The sequence below is a fragment of the Ursus americanus genome, chromosome 5, assembly GCF_024610735.1.
Source record: "Ursus americanus isolate L20-20 chromosome 5, mUrsAme1.1.p, whole genome shotgun sequence".
Taxonomy (NCBI): domain Eukaryota; kingdom Metazoa; phylum Chordata; class Mammalia; order Carnivora; family Ursidae; genus Ursus; species Ursus americanus.
The window spans coordinates 13,164,236-13,178,845 of record NC_142131.1 but is presented as its reverse complement, the minus strand read 5'-3'; the positions used below and the strand labels follow the sequence as shown (position 1 = coordinate 13,178,845).

General features: G+C 37.4%; 1 protein-coding gene across 5 annotated transcripts in view; it reads right to left on the bottom strand.

Moving 5' to 3' along the window:
• Positions 1 to 14,610, bottom strand: part of LIX1 (limb and CNS expressed 1) — a 67,082-nt gene that overhangs the window by 32,515 nt on the left and 19,957 nt on the right. For all 5 annotated transcript variants that reach the window (XR_015724376.1, XR_015724375.1, XR_015724377.1 and 2 more), the window contains one exon: positions 9,776 to 9,939. Coding sequence is in view for 1 of the 5 variants with exons in the window: in XM_045808349.2 (XP_045664305.1) it covers positions 9,776 to 9,939 (164 nt within the window). In the remaining 4 variants the exon portion in view is untranslated. The remainder of the gene's footprint in view (positions 1 to 9,775; positions 9,940 to 14,610) is intronic.

The window sequence follows — 14,610 nt, the reverse complement described above, 5'->3', positions numbered from 1 at the left end:
ATAGGGCACAAGTGTGGGAAGGGGCTCAGAGCACCATGCCCTTCCCATGTGAACCACCCTCCCAGAACTTCCATATGTACGCCAATCCAGAAGCTTTCCGAGTTCCAACACTTAGGATTTTTATGGAGGTTTCATGACATGAAACATGATTGATTAAATCTTTGGCCATCAATGATTAAGTCAATCTTTAGCCCCTCTCCTTGCCTAGGAGGTCAGATGCTAGGGCTAAAACTTTCAACCTTCTAATCATGTGATTGGTTCCCTTGGCAACCAGCCACCCTCATTAGGGGCTTTTCAGAAACCACCTCATTAACATGAACTTAAGTATGGTAGAAAGGGTTTTGTTATGAATAATAAAAGATACCTTTTTCATTCTTACCACTTAGGAAATTCTAAGGGTTTTAGAAGGTCTACGCCAGGGACCAGGATAAAAACCAAATATATATTTCTTATTATAAATCACAATATCACAATGGTAAATCCACCTTTGCTAACATCAAAATGCTAATTTCTCACTAGTGAAATTGCCTCTACCCAAGAATCAAGGAAAGCCGTGTTCAAGTTGAAAAAAAAAAGTTCTTTATGACAGTTCTGAAATTAGGCCCTTAGGAAGTATATAAGCACTGCTGACTTAAGTAAGTGAGGTCTCAATTTTCCTTTTCTGCTCAGCAGTTTTTATTTCTTCCATGATAATTTTCCAACGTGTGACACTGTACAATGGCAAATTAATCAACCAAGATTAATTTGTGGGCTAAGTAGATTGTCCTGAGATAAAATAGTGACTAATCAACTTTTTAGGATGTACAGAAGTTCTTAAATTAAGTGAAATAAAATTGTGGTAGTCATCTCTGTGTTATAAAAATAGAAATCCCTACTAAGAAACGAGTTTTATTGTTAATTATTAAATATTTTAAAATTATTGACAAGTGTGTTACTTGTTCATAGAAACAGTTTCTAGCTAGGCTGACAAAATTTATACACTGAACGTTACTTTCCTGGTAGCCTTCATTTGATTAATAATTTCCCCCATGTTTAGTATTAGAAAATAGGGAGGATACATGTGTTGAAAGCTGCTTCTGGATGCCAAGATTTTACTGTACATACATCTCAACTACAGTGTTTCTTAGGGGAAAGCACGTGGAAAGACATCAATTTAAGTAACTTTTCTTCATCTTAAAAGACTTCTAAAGAATTTTCATATTTGTATTTTAAAGACATCAAGAAAAAAAAAGGTTTGTAGACCAAAATGTACTAAACCAAGTTAGGCACACTTTACTCAGTCACTACCAATGGTAGCCAAGGAGTTGAAAAATAGTCTATAAGGAATGAGGTTTTTGAATAAGAATAATGTAGTAGCAAATGTTACAGATTGAATGCACATATGAACTCAAAGCTGAAGACGTTGTCCCCACTCCCCCCACCCCTGGGGGTCAAGGGCAGGTCAGTGTTATTTAGGTGGCACTCGCTCAATAGCACATTTACCCAAGGGATCTCCTGAGCTGGGACTTTGCAGGCGGCAAAACCAAATAAACTGACTCTGTGAGAGGTGAGAATTCTTGCCCAAATCTTTTAGGCTGTCATGTCTGTCATTCAGGTGGTTGGGAATATTTTGCTCTTGTGAATCAGAGTTCAAGTCTCAGCAAGTGTCTTGCAGAGTTTGTGTGTATGGTCTGCCAACTCTGGTCAGTGTCACCAACACCTTGTTTCATCCTGACAGCAAGGCATCAGCACAAAGAATGCCAAAAGCCAGGCCTTGCTGTTAATTGTCCCCTTTACAGTTCCTTAAGACCTAGACTGCCCTGGTCTAAGCATGAACATTTGCATGTGTTCCAATTTATCTAATTGTGGATATATTAGCATTTTCTCCCCTTCCAGATGGTGATGTGAGAAAGGGCAATCGTTGAAACTCAGTCACTCAAGTTAATATTGTGTCTCTTTCTCCATAGGTCAGGCTGTCTGCAAATATGTTGGGAACAATTTGGAGCTCTGTGTGTGCTGGGAATGGGGGTCTTTGCTAGGTATGGGGGAGGGGAGTGGTCTGGGAGTCCAATTTTCAGAGAAAACTCACCAGTTCCTGTCAACTGAAAGAAACGTTTCATGCACATGGTAGGTCAGAATGTTATTTTTATAATATAAACCACCTGGCCTCCTCCTCGTTTACCTCTGCCACAAATGCTATTCTACACACATACCTAGACCAAGGTCCCTGGTAACTATTACAAAACCATGTTGTGTTTTGCTCCTTGAGGTTTTTTCTTTTCCCTTTTTTCTTTTCTTCTTTTTCTTTTTTCAAGTTAAGGTGAAGACAAGATGAATTGATCAGGGCTCAAAGTTTTGGTTTATTTTTATAGTTGCTTTGATGTAAAAGGACTTGGCTCTGATTGCACTGAGAGGGATGGAGGGGGGATGGGGAAAGATGGAGTCAGTTTTTCTTCCTCACTCAGCAACTCCTGAGACAGTTAGCATCTTCCTAAACCTCATCAACTAGGGGCTTGTAGACTCCTGTGAAGATAGTCCCAAGTCTTTTATTTACCATGTGGATTTTCTTCCTAAGCATTCCTTTCACTGCACTCTCCCATTCTCTTTGGAGGCCAAGCATCTCTACTCATTTTACTTGCTAAGAAAAGACACACGTTAAAGTTAGGGAATGGGACTGGGGAATAAATACAACGTCTCATTAAAACAATATGCACTCCCAGTTTCATGGGCAAGCCATTAAAGTCTTGACATATGACTTTCAAATGAGAAGGGGTTATAGCTAACCTTCCCATCTTTGGGTCTCATTAGTTGCAAAACAGGATGTTTTCCTGTGGAGATTTCTACCAGGAAATGCCTCCTTTAGAAGTTAAGTTACACTGCATAGTGTGTTGTGCATTTGAGTCAAAGTATACAAGTCTAGAGACAGAGAAGAGGTCATGGATGATTTCAAATAGAAATACTTGGCATTAAAACAGCTTTAGTTCAGGGCAATAGTCTCAATTTTATGGCAGGAACTAAATCTCTATTTGAGACATAGAATGTTAAGGCTAGGCGTCATTTAATAAGCAGTGAAAAGAGCCTTATGATTCTAATTAGCCAAGTCTATGAATTAATAAAAATTTCTCTTAGTCCTTCTCTCCTGGTAAAAACTTAATTTTATAAACTTAGTTTATTGTGATTTAAATATACTTTTAATTCCCTGGACTTTGAGAAGAATCATTCAATGCATGGGAGTGTAAAATACATGTTTCATATCTGATAATACAGGTGAAGTGTGCTTAACTGCCTCAAGTCACTAAACACAACAAAATCAAACAGTCCTATCCTCTTTTAGACAGCACGCATCTTGGAAAAGTAATTTTTCTAGGTATCTTCATAGGCACAGGTTTTGGTTTAAAACTAAGAGGCATAAAAATGAAAAGCCTTTTAGAGATAGAGCTTTGCTAGGATCTCTCTGCTCTGAGTGTTCCTCTCACGTCTCCCAACTGTGCAGCCCTGTTATGTAACACCGAACGTTGGTTGAAAATGAAAAAAAAAATCAGTAACAGCTTGCTATGGTAATATTAAATGTCTGAGTTCCATGGGTTGCTTGGCAATATACAAACAGCCTAAATACCCAAACCATGTTTAACACCTATATTTATTTTCCATGAAGAAATTTTAACAAAAAATATTTATGTGAGAAAAATATGATACCCAAATGAACTGGTGTCCTACACTTCAAATAAATTGAGCTATCGCATCAATATTTTAGCCAGAGGATACATTTTTGTATTCAATCCTAACTTATGCACATAAATAATCGCATGATCTAGTACTACACTCAAAGGAATTTTTGGTTTTTATTCCAAGTAAGAATGAAATTCATTAATCCAAGTCACTCTAGCAGATGACATGGAAGGCCATGTCACTGGCTGGAAAACAAAACTTGAATCACAAACCTTTTTATCAAAATATAAAATAAGATAAAATACTCAAATAAGTTCTCTTTTTGCACTTGAAAACAAAAACAGCTGCTGAAGCAGTGAGTGGCTTTCCTTCTGAGTTCATCAAGAGGGGAGCCAGACGTTGATCTGATGGCCCTTGTGTTGCTTTTATTGTAAGAAATGGAAATTACTGCAAGTTTTCATGGTCATGATATGTGGCGAGGGAAGGATTAACTGCCTAGATGAGAATGGCATGAAGAAAATATGTCCAAAATGCATGAATTCCTACTGAATGCTTGTAATATTAGAGGATGGTTTCTTTTAAAAAAGACACAATAAGAACTAATATGTTTCAATATAACTGTCCAAAAGAAAAATAATTTAATATCAATAGATCATTTTATTAATTGTTTTGAAATTAAAAAATGAATCATATTTTCACTTCTCTTTTTCTAATATTATAGTAGCTTATGAAGGCATAGTTTAAAAAAGATTTTGACTGCTTTCTTTCCCTCTGGCTCTCTCTTTTTTGTGGGTTGTGGTGTCAAGATTAACTGAAAATTCTTTAATTAGTCTTCTTGGACACAAGCCTCCCATTTACTTCAGTGGGAGGTTTCTTTGCATAAAACCAGTGGTTTGTGTCCATCAGAGCCTTTGACTGCTTTCCTTTGATTAATCAGAAAACTAAAGCTCAGTCTGAATACCATTTTTCTAAAGAATGAATGGGCATAATCTTTTACAGCTTTCATGAAACCAGAAGGATTAATCCTTCAATCCAGTCCCATACTCCACTTCAAGTATTTTCAATTACTTGGCACCATTGGAGGTGACGTCCATGGCTCAGTAAGAAGGCTACTGCTGGCATAATGGTTTCTCCATGTCTCAGCACATGGTCTTGGCATTAATAATCCATCGTGAAATGATTTGCAATGCACAAGGGTGACATTTGATTATGTGAAAGGCATTGCAGGAATGAGCATGTAGGCTCTTACTGGCCAACTGCTGGTAAAAACATGATGAAATGTTATATGGTGAAAATAGCATTTAAGATGGTTTCTGAACGGACAAAGAAAAGTATAAGGACATTGCTTTAGGAGAAATTTTCTTTTTTTTACTTCCTGGTTTTCCTTTTTCAAATCATATTTTGGAGGGCCAGAGGGGTTAAGGGGCCAGATTTGTCAGCCAATCACCCAAACACATTTTCAAAATATCTGATTCAGGAAATTCTGCATCTTTTAAAGCAAGGATGTTAACAATCCTCCTGAGAACCTTAAAATGTAATGATTTAAACATAAGGTAAAGGAGACCCTGAAATGATTAGAGAAATCACCAAGAGGCCTCCCTCTTGAAGAGTTCAGTTTTTCCATTTTGTCTTCTATTTTTTAAAGACCACAAGGAAGATGTTGAATATACTATCAAGGGGAAGCCCTATCATTTTGAGTAGAAATTTATGAGATGATTGGGAAATTCATAATTCTCAAGGTAGTGAAAGCAAAAACAAAAACAAGGAGATTTGAATTTCTTAAGTTTATATCCTCTAGATCCATTCACTGATCTGTCAAATATGTTATATTGTAGGAGATTATAATGAGTGCATTTATTACATATAAACAAACATAATGCACACCTGGGTGAGGGAATGGCCAAATCTTGCTTATTCTTGGTCATGGGTATTGGGTAGACAGAAAGTTACTATGCATAAATTAAATTCAGAGAGAATTAGATGTTTTTTTTTTACATCAATATTTTTTAGTTAATCCACTTTCAAAACTTTAACCCACAAATATGAACATAATAATATTACCTGATTTTAATGTTCCTGACTTTTCTTTGCCAGCCCACCATCTTACAGTTAGGTAAAATATCTTATTTGATGTATTGTGTTATATATAATAGTGTATACTATTTTGTATATCAACCAATAGTGATTATATACAATAATTGACAAATATAAACTCCACTGACTTTTGAGATTTGTTATGCATTCACTTAGCTATTCATTCAACAAAACTTATTGGGCACTTACTATATGCAAAGCACAGTGCTTGGAGTCATAGGGATATAAAGATACAGACCCTGTCCCTGAGGCATTTATGTTTTATTATAGAGACAGAACATGCACGTAAGTAGGAGCCAAAAGAGGTCACTGCATGAATGAGGAACAGTTAGGATGAAGCACTGAGTGTCAGAAGAGGAATTCAGGGAGATAAAGCTGAAAGGGAACGTTGGGGCAGCTGTAGAGCTTTTATTTATTTAGACTTTAATAAGAAGGTAATAGGGAGCCATTGAAGATTTTTTTTTAACTTTTAATTGTGAAATAATTTTAGACATATGGAAGAGTTCCATAGATAATATAAAGACTTCCCAAACAATATCATCTCTGTTGTTTAATATGTGTTTATGTAGTATTCTTACATCATATTCCTGTGATTGCATTCATTTTATCATGCTTAATGTAGTATATGCTTTGCATTTTTTCTTACTCAGAAATGCCAAAGATTTTTCTTTCTTATTCATCTTTTCAAAAAAATTGTTTGGTTTTGTTGACTGGGTTTGCCAGTTTTTACCCTAATGCATTAGGTCCTCCAAAGCTATCTTACATATACATTCAATCTACATTAAAATAAAATTAAAAACTAAAAACCAAACCAGAGATCAATTATAAATCCAGTATCAAAAAAAGATCTTGATTCATCTTTTAAGCAGAATGTTGTCCCTAAGTTCCATACAGCCATGGAGCTCTGTGATTCTTCCATCATGACCCTGTTTGGAATACGGTGGGCCATTTCAATAGGAAAATTTGTGCTTTTCTTTAACTCAAAGAATATTGTTTCTGTTGGGCTGCTTGGGTGGCTCCTTCAGTTAGGCGTCCAACTCTTGGTTTTGGCTCAGGGCATGATCTCAGGGTTGTGAGACTGAGCCCCACCTGGGGCTCTGAGCTCAGTGGGGAGTCTGCTTGAGATTCTCTCCCTCCCTCTCTGGCCCTCTCCCAACTCATGTTCTCTCCCCCCACCACCTTAAATAAATAAATAAATAAATAAATAAATAAATAAATAAATAAATAAAATCTGAAGAAAAAAAAAAGAAAATTGTATCTGTTATTTATTTCCTCCCCTCTATTTCCTTTGTCTCTTTCTAGAACTCTTATTAATGTTTACCTCCAGGATTTATCTCCATGTCTCCTTTATTATTTTTTTTCCATCTTTTTGTCTTTTTGTCTATGTTCTAGAAGATTTACTTTACTATTTATTTTTTATTTTGTCATCCTTCAGTATTTTGGCTGTGACCTATGTTCACTCATCTATTTACTCTTATTTTTATTGTTCTAATTTGGCAATCATATTTTAAATTTCTTGTTCCCTGCTTGCTCCTTTTTTCATAACTATTTTAGGGATAAATATCCTTCTACAGTTTTCTGAGGCTACTCACTGGAATCCTCTCTTATATCATTTATGGCTTGAATTATTTATATTCTTTGTTTGTTTGACTTGGCCTTTCTCTTTTGTTTTTGGTTTTCCTCAAATGTTTGGTGGTCTTTAGTCCATTGATACTCATGGACAAAGAGATTCATTCAGCTGGCTGGCAAGACCTTCCTCTGTGGCTGAGTGGGTCTGTTTCCCTAGCAGGTCTTCCTTGAATGGGAATTCTGATGGAAGCTCTGTATGTGGAGGCCAGCTTCACCTTAGAATACTTGATGATGGACCTGCAGGCTCACAGGGATTAGGAAATCTCTTCCTCAGTTGCTGCCTTTCTTCCCCCTCTCCTGCCCCTCATCCTTGCCTGTCTGTGGTTATATTAAGCTCTGTGTTTTGGCTTCCTTTTGTTTTTTTTCAAAGATTTTATTTATTTATTTGAGAGAGAGAGAGAAGTCACGAGCAGGGGGAGGGGCAGAGGGAGGGGGAGAGAATCTCAAGCAGACTCTTCAGTGAGCTCAGAGCTGGATGCAGGGCTTGATCTCACAACCCTGAGGTCATGACCTGAGCCGAAACCAAGTTGGACACACTTAACCAACAGAGCCACCCAAGAGCCCATATTAAGCTCTGTTTTGAGGCTTCTAGACCCACTTTCAAATCACCCTCATCAGGCAATTCACTGTCATTAATCAGAGGTCAAACAGAGGTCCACTGTTGATCAATGTTCAGGGTAGGAGAAAGCAAGACCTCTGTGGCTGGCTGGGCCAGAAGTTTTGAAAATACTTCTTTAATTAGCCTTAAAATTACCTCCACGTTACTGCCAGAATAATCTTCCTGAAACATATTTGAATAAATCAGTCTCCTGCTCAGAATCCTTCAGGGGTTCTGATTTTATATAGAATAAAAACTGTTCTCCTTTGCAAAGCATAAAGACCCATTATGGTTTGATATGAATACCTAACCCATCATCTCTTAACACTTCTCTGCCACAGACACGTAGGCTTCCCACATTCTGAAAGTGCTTGTGGTTTTCTCTTGCTCCAGGCAGGCCTTTTCACATACTGACCCCCATGCTAGGAATGTCATGTCCCCTATACTGACTGGCAAAGACACCCTCAACTGCGAATTTCAGCTTGTGCTTGCATTCCCCATGAATCCTTTGACTTATCCTAGTCAGTCATAGGTTTGTAGGTCTATTTATTAAACTATATTCTCCCCTCACTTCATAAAGGTTTGACATAACACGTAATAGATACATAGTAACAGGAGAAAATAAATGAGTGAGGCACACTAGGTTCAAAGGGAGAGTAAAGGTAGAAATATAAATAATATCAAGTATTACATTAGTCCGAAAAATTACATGACATTAAGTTTTGTAGACTTACATTACAAAGACATACACTGAAAATTTGCCTCTGTTGTCAAAGCTATGAGGGTCACTTGAATGCTTGTTGAGCATATTGTCCATAAAATATAAATAAGGTATTTTTGCCAGTTATTGGAAATTGAGAGATAGCTTATTGCACTAAAGGAGTATTCATACACTGAGAAGTTTCTTCTTTATGCTTTCATTGACCCTCAAATATAACTCTATTTAATTACTATAATTTTTTTGCACACTGATTTCCTCAAGGTATGAACTATATCCTCATTACTTGGCCCAAAGCTTGATATTTCCTAGTCACTGAATGAATATTTGTCATATACACTGGATAATCAGATGTTGATGGTTAATATAGGCAATGTTTTGTGTGAGTTGGTATACAACTAGAAATGCATCATCATTTACCCTTATCATAGACATAATAAAGATTTAACCAACTAGAAGAGTCTTTATAATAATTATGAAAAAATTGGAATACCTAGTATGTGCCAGATAAATACATTGCATGTATATCTCATGACTCTCAACCAACACAATGGATATTATTCCCCATTTCAAAGTCAGGGAAATCAAGAAGTTAAATAAGTGTCCCAAGGATATGCAGTTATTCAGAGGCAGAACTTGGGCTTAGCACAGGTGCCTGAACCCAAAACCTGTGAGTCTCAACCTTTGCTGTTGGTTCATGCTTTTGTGTATAGATTAGGATTTGATTCAAAATTCATGGAAGTGGAGACTTCCTAGTGATGGAAGGGCCCTGATGGAAGGACTTCATAAGAGTTTCCTTGTTCTTTATGGTTTTTTTCAAAATATTTTGGGGGAAGGCAGCAGCTATCAGGCAAAAAAATGATATAGAATTAATTTTCCATAAAGAAATATCAGGGGACACTCTAATATCAAACTTCCATTTAAAAAAATTGGAACACCTGACCAATTTTCCTGGATATATAATGGAATGCAACACAACTTTCTTTTCACTAAAACCAAGAAAGCTTATAATGTTACCATTTTCTAAAAGGGCTTACTCTGTTTTAACCCAATTAACTTTTACTGACCAATTTATGGATGTTTCTTACCTGAAAGTTGCCAAAACAGCTTCCCCCTGGGAGGGTCACATAACTCACAAAGGGAGGTCCTGGAGATGGCAGTGACTCATAGACCACGACACCTTCACTTGGGAATGCAGCTCTCTGCTGCTGCTTGCTTTCCCAAAATTCCTGTAACATTGACACAACATTCACTGAAAAACATAGAAAAACATAATCAATTATTAAGGATGGATGTACTCTGGAGAAAACAAAGTTTTATTTGCAGGCTGGATTGTGTAACATGTCATTTCCAGTTCAAGCAGAACAGAGTATATATGTATATGGGTGGGAGGGATATATGCTTTCAGTTGTGAAAGAAGGAAATCCTGTTTAACCCAAATGTGTTTATTTCTTCATGAGTATGGTTCAAGTGGTTTGGTACCCTAATTCTAACAATATTGCAATATGTTAAACTTACTTTATAAATTAATTTTTAATATCAAAAATTTAAAATATCACTCTTTCTTCTTTGAAAATTTAACTCAATAAACTTTGTTTAGAGCTATGGTTATCCATGGCCCCTGCTCCTATTTCTCATAGATTCTTGAACCTGCCAAGTGAAAGCCAAATTTGAGGTAAAGATATAAACAACGTAATTTTAATTGGGACCCACCTATTATAAGACTTAAGAGGAGAAAGGCAGAAAGAATGCCAATCTAAAGGAGAATGAAGGGCAATTGTGTAATAAGCAGGAGGCTGGAAAAAGCCATAAGTGAAACTAATAACATGGAGAACTTGTTAAGGACCACGTCTGTTAGATGACTTCAGAAAACAGAGTAATGGCTATAGCCATGTGGTTTAGATTAAATGACCTGTGACAGCCTGCAGAAGTTTCAGATCAAATTTGGTTGGTTTGTTTATCCTGTACTGCAAATTGAATTGTGGAAATTAACAAGGGTAATAGAATTGTAGCGTCAAAAGAGACCTTTCGGGTCATGCGGGCAAAGCTCTGCCTAATGTAGGAACTCCTTACACAACACTGTTGACAGCTGCCTATCTGGTTTGTGCCTGAACAAATGGAAGGACCTCGTACTTGGCACACCTCGAGGTAGCCCATTTCAACTCCTAATGGTCCTACCTGTTGTGAAAAGATCCTTCTTGGGAGTAAGCTGAAATCTGCTTTCCTGTGAGGTTCATGCAAGTGGTCTATTTCTCATTTCTGGGGCCTCACAGAAGTTTATACCCTTATCCACGTGAGAGTCCACTACATGCACAACAGTAACATAGGACATCTGTTGGTTTTGCCTGCCTGGGAACAGCACAGAGGTTTTCCTTAAACAATCACCTTTCCTTCAACCATGTCTTCTCTGGGGTTGAAGGATGGGGATTTGACCAAAGCCAAGTCATTTAGAACCAATGAATGAGTCCAGGACTTCTGTTGGAAATGTTGGAAGAAGAGATTTTTCCTTTTTCCCTAGGGTTGCTGGGGGTAATAGGAGGTAAGTGTGGCACAGCCGAAGCAAGGGGGAAACTTGGCTGAGAAGAAAGCCAACAGAGAGTAGGGTAGAACCAAGAGATGCAGAAAGACTGACTAAGTTCTGATGATATACTTTGAGTCCCTGAGCCAACACATCTGCTTTTTCCTTAAATCATTTTGAACTGGTATCTCTCGCTTGTATAAAAAAAGTATACTGAAACAGACCACTCCCAGGCTTCCTCAAGTTCTAGATTAAATCGTTTTTGTTCTTCCAGTCTTTGTATAACATGGTGTCTATGCCTTTTGGCATCCTCCTAAATACATTCCTACCTGTGCTTCAAAATGTTGGGTTTTTACATTTTTCATGGTGTCAGGAAAGTCAGTTTGACCTGGAAGCAAAAACAATGCACAACAACTTTCTAAGCTGTTTACTAGACTACCTGGCTCCTTTACCTCATCCCTAGGTCACGGATCAGCTTCACAGTTTGTAGTTCAGGCAAATTCTCAAGACACCTAAGGAATTAGATGCCTGTGTATATTTTAAAACTGTAGTGTTCAGTATTTAAGAAGTGTTTTGGGAAAAAAAAAAAACCGTGAAAAGGTAAGACTATCAGAGGGGATAATTGAATTAACTACAAGTACATGTTGAAGTGGTCAAGGTGAAATTGGTCATTACGGAGTTTTCATTCATTCAAAAATATTTAATAATATTTTCTGTCAGTTGATGCATTTCAAAATAGAATTTTTATATCCTAAACTGTATTTCTGCTTCCCATCTCCCCCTGCCTCCCAACTCCAAGAAAACAAGGATTTTTGACCTGGTTGACTTGCATTTCTATTTGCAGGTGACCTCCAGAATTCAGTAGGATGTCTTAAAGATTGATGTTTAAAACCAAAGCCGGCCTGTTGCTCTGATAGTCACCAAGGCATATTAGCCTGCTATTTTAAGTTAGTTCATTGTTGAATAAATTTTATCTGAGAACTGGTGTAGGAAGATGAAGACTCATGATTGTCTAGGTAAAATGAGCATGAGAATTTTGGCATGTAAAGCTATGTGGATTAAAGAGTTCAAAGGTATGTACTAAGTAGAATTCTACATGAATAAAAGTAGCAGTTTTCAGATGTTTCATTCTGCAACCTTGGAAGACTTCTTTGATAGTGCTGTGTATGTCATCACCTCTAAAGAGTACAATGTATGTACATGCACACACACAATCCATCTTTCTATCTCTATCTCCTCTTGTCGACTGGAAAACCAGATGAATGGAGTGCAGAGGGAAGAGGGCCAGCTTGCTATTTGGAATTCCAAAGATCAGTATATCAGAGGATGCTCTATCTAAGAAACACATGCTTCTTTATTTTTTTAAAGTAGCAACAACAAAGTTCATGGACAATGTCAAAGGAAATGCAAGCAGAAGCTTAAGTTCTGCTGAAGAAAAGCCCAAGTGTGAGGAGAGGCCTCATTACACAGTTTAGCCCCTAGCTGCAGTTGCACTTCAGTGCTCAGCCAATGATCCTGCCTTCCCTATTTCAGAACAGATTTGGGCTATGAAGCATGTGATATCCAGCCCCACATCTAGTGACCCATCTGTACAAGGGCTCAGCTCTTGTTATTTCTTTGTTATTTCTTCTTGTTACTTCTTCTTGTTCTCAAGTGGCATTGTTCTAGGAGTAATTCTCGTCACCTCCTATTTTTAAAGGTTTCCTCTTAATTCACACCTTCTCAGTAGCCAAAAGTATGCTTAAGATAACAAATAAATGAGTCAATCAATCCATCAATTAAATGAAACATTCAAACTTGGGGTTATATTTGACTACTGGTTATTAATATTTTCCTCTTGTAGAGAAGCTGCTAGAAAGAATATTTTATATTACTATCTCCACTTCCTTATCTTTCATTCATTTTTAACCCTCTGCAATCTTTCTTCTACACTTTATTCCATAGAAACTGCTCTCAAATATCACCAATTCCTAATTTTCAATATTTATGTATATGACCTCTAACTGTATTTTTACACAGCTGATTGGTTTCTTCTAGAAACTCCCATATCCCTAGGTTTCTCTAACAGTATTTGTCCTGATTCTGCTTTTTCTATTTCTTTAAAAAATGTATTTTTTAAAGATTTTATTTATTTGTCAGAGAGAGAGAAAGAGAGAGAGCGCATGAGCACAAGCAGGGGGAGCAGGAGAGAGAAGCAGGCTCCCTGCTGAGCAAGGAGCCTGATGCAGGACTCTATCCCAGGACTCTGGGATCATGACCTGAGCTGAAGGGAGATGCTTAACTGACGGAGCCACTCAGGCATCCCTGCTTTTCTATTTCTAGTTGTTTCCTCTCAAATTCTTTTGTGGGTTTCTCTTCTTCTGCTCACCCCTCATGTTGATTTGAATAAAAAATTTGTCCTTGTCTTTTCTTGCTCTCTTTCTGCCATTCTCCTTAAATGACAGAAACTATCTCCATTACTCCATCCACCATAATAAAAGCTGACAGCTTCCACACCCTTCTCCCATAACTCCAACTTTGTTAATAGATACTTTCTTATTAGATGTAACACAGATTCAACATTTCCCAAGCTCAACTCCTTTTTCCCCCATAAACTCTTCTTTTCCTCCTGAATTACTTAGAAAGTAATATTATCACCTACCCACCAGCTAAATTAGAAACCTGGAAGAAACCTTAAACTTCATGTCCTCTTTCCTTCCTAATAAATGCCCATTTTATCAATTCTATATCCTGATGCCTCCCATAGTCCTCACTTCCTCTCAATTTGTACTGCCATTCCTGCATTGGTTCATAGCTCACTAAATATACAATAATATCCTCCTGACTTCCATTATTCTCCTATCCAACCCATCCTCCAATTGTTTCCCAGGTAATCTAAATCTCATAGCTCATCAAATCACACAACTTAAAATCCTTCTGCGAGTTCTTCATTTCCTACAAGATACATAACTCCTTGGCAATGCACAGAAGACCCTATGTCTTGATTCGCTTTCTCATTCCATACTTCTCTCCTCAAGTCACCTTCCAGGCTTCACATACTCCCATGCTTTCTATGCTACTGGCGAGCCCTTTACTTCCGTTCCTACACGTAGAATGCCCTTTTCTCCACTGACTATTGTCTTCCTGGATGGCCTACTCATCTTTTAAGTTTCACCTCCAGCATCAGCTACTTTAAAAAATAAAAACAAAAATAAATTAATCACTAAAACCTTGATACAGAAACTGCAGTCCTCTAAGAAGCAGCCTGGATATCACCAGGGGACTTGTTAGAACCGCAGGATTTCAGGCCCTATCCCAGGCCTATTGAACAAGAATCTGCATTTTTAACAAGATTCTCAGGCAGTCTGATGTGCATTGAAGTTTGAGAAGCCTTGTTGTAGGAAGAAGTTGTTATTCTCATCTCCT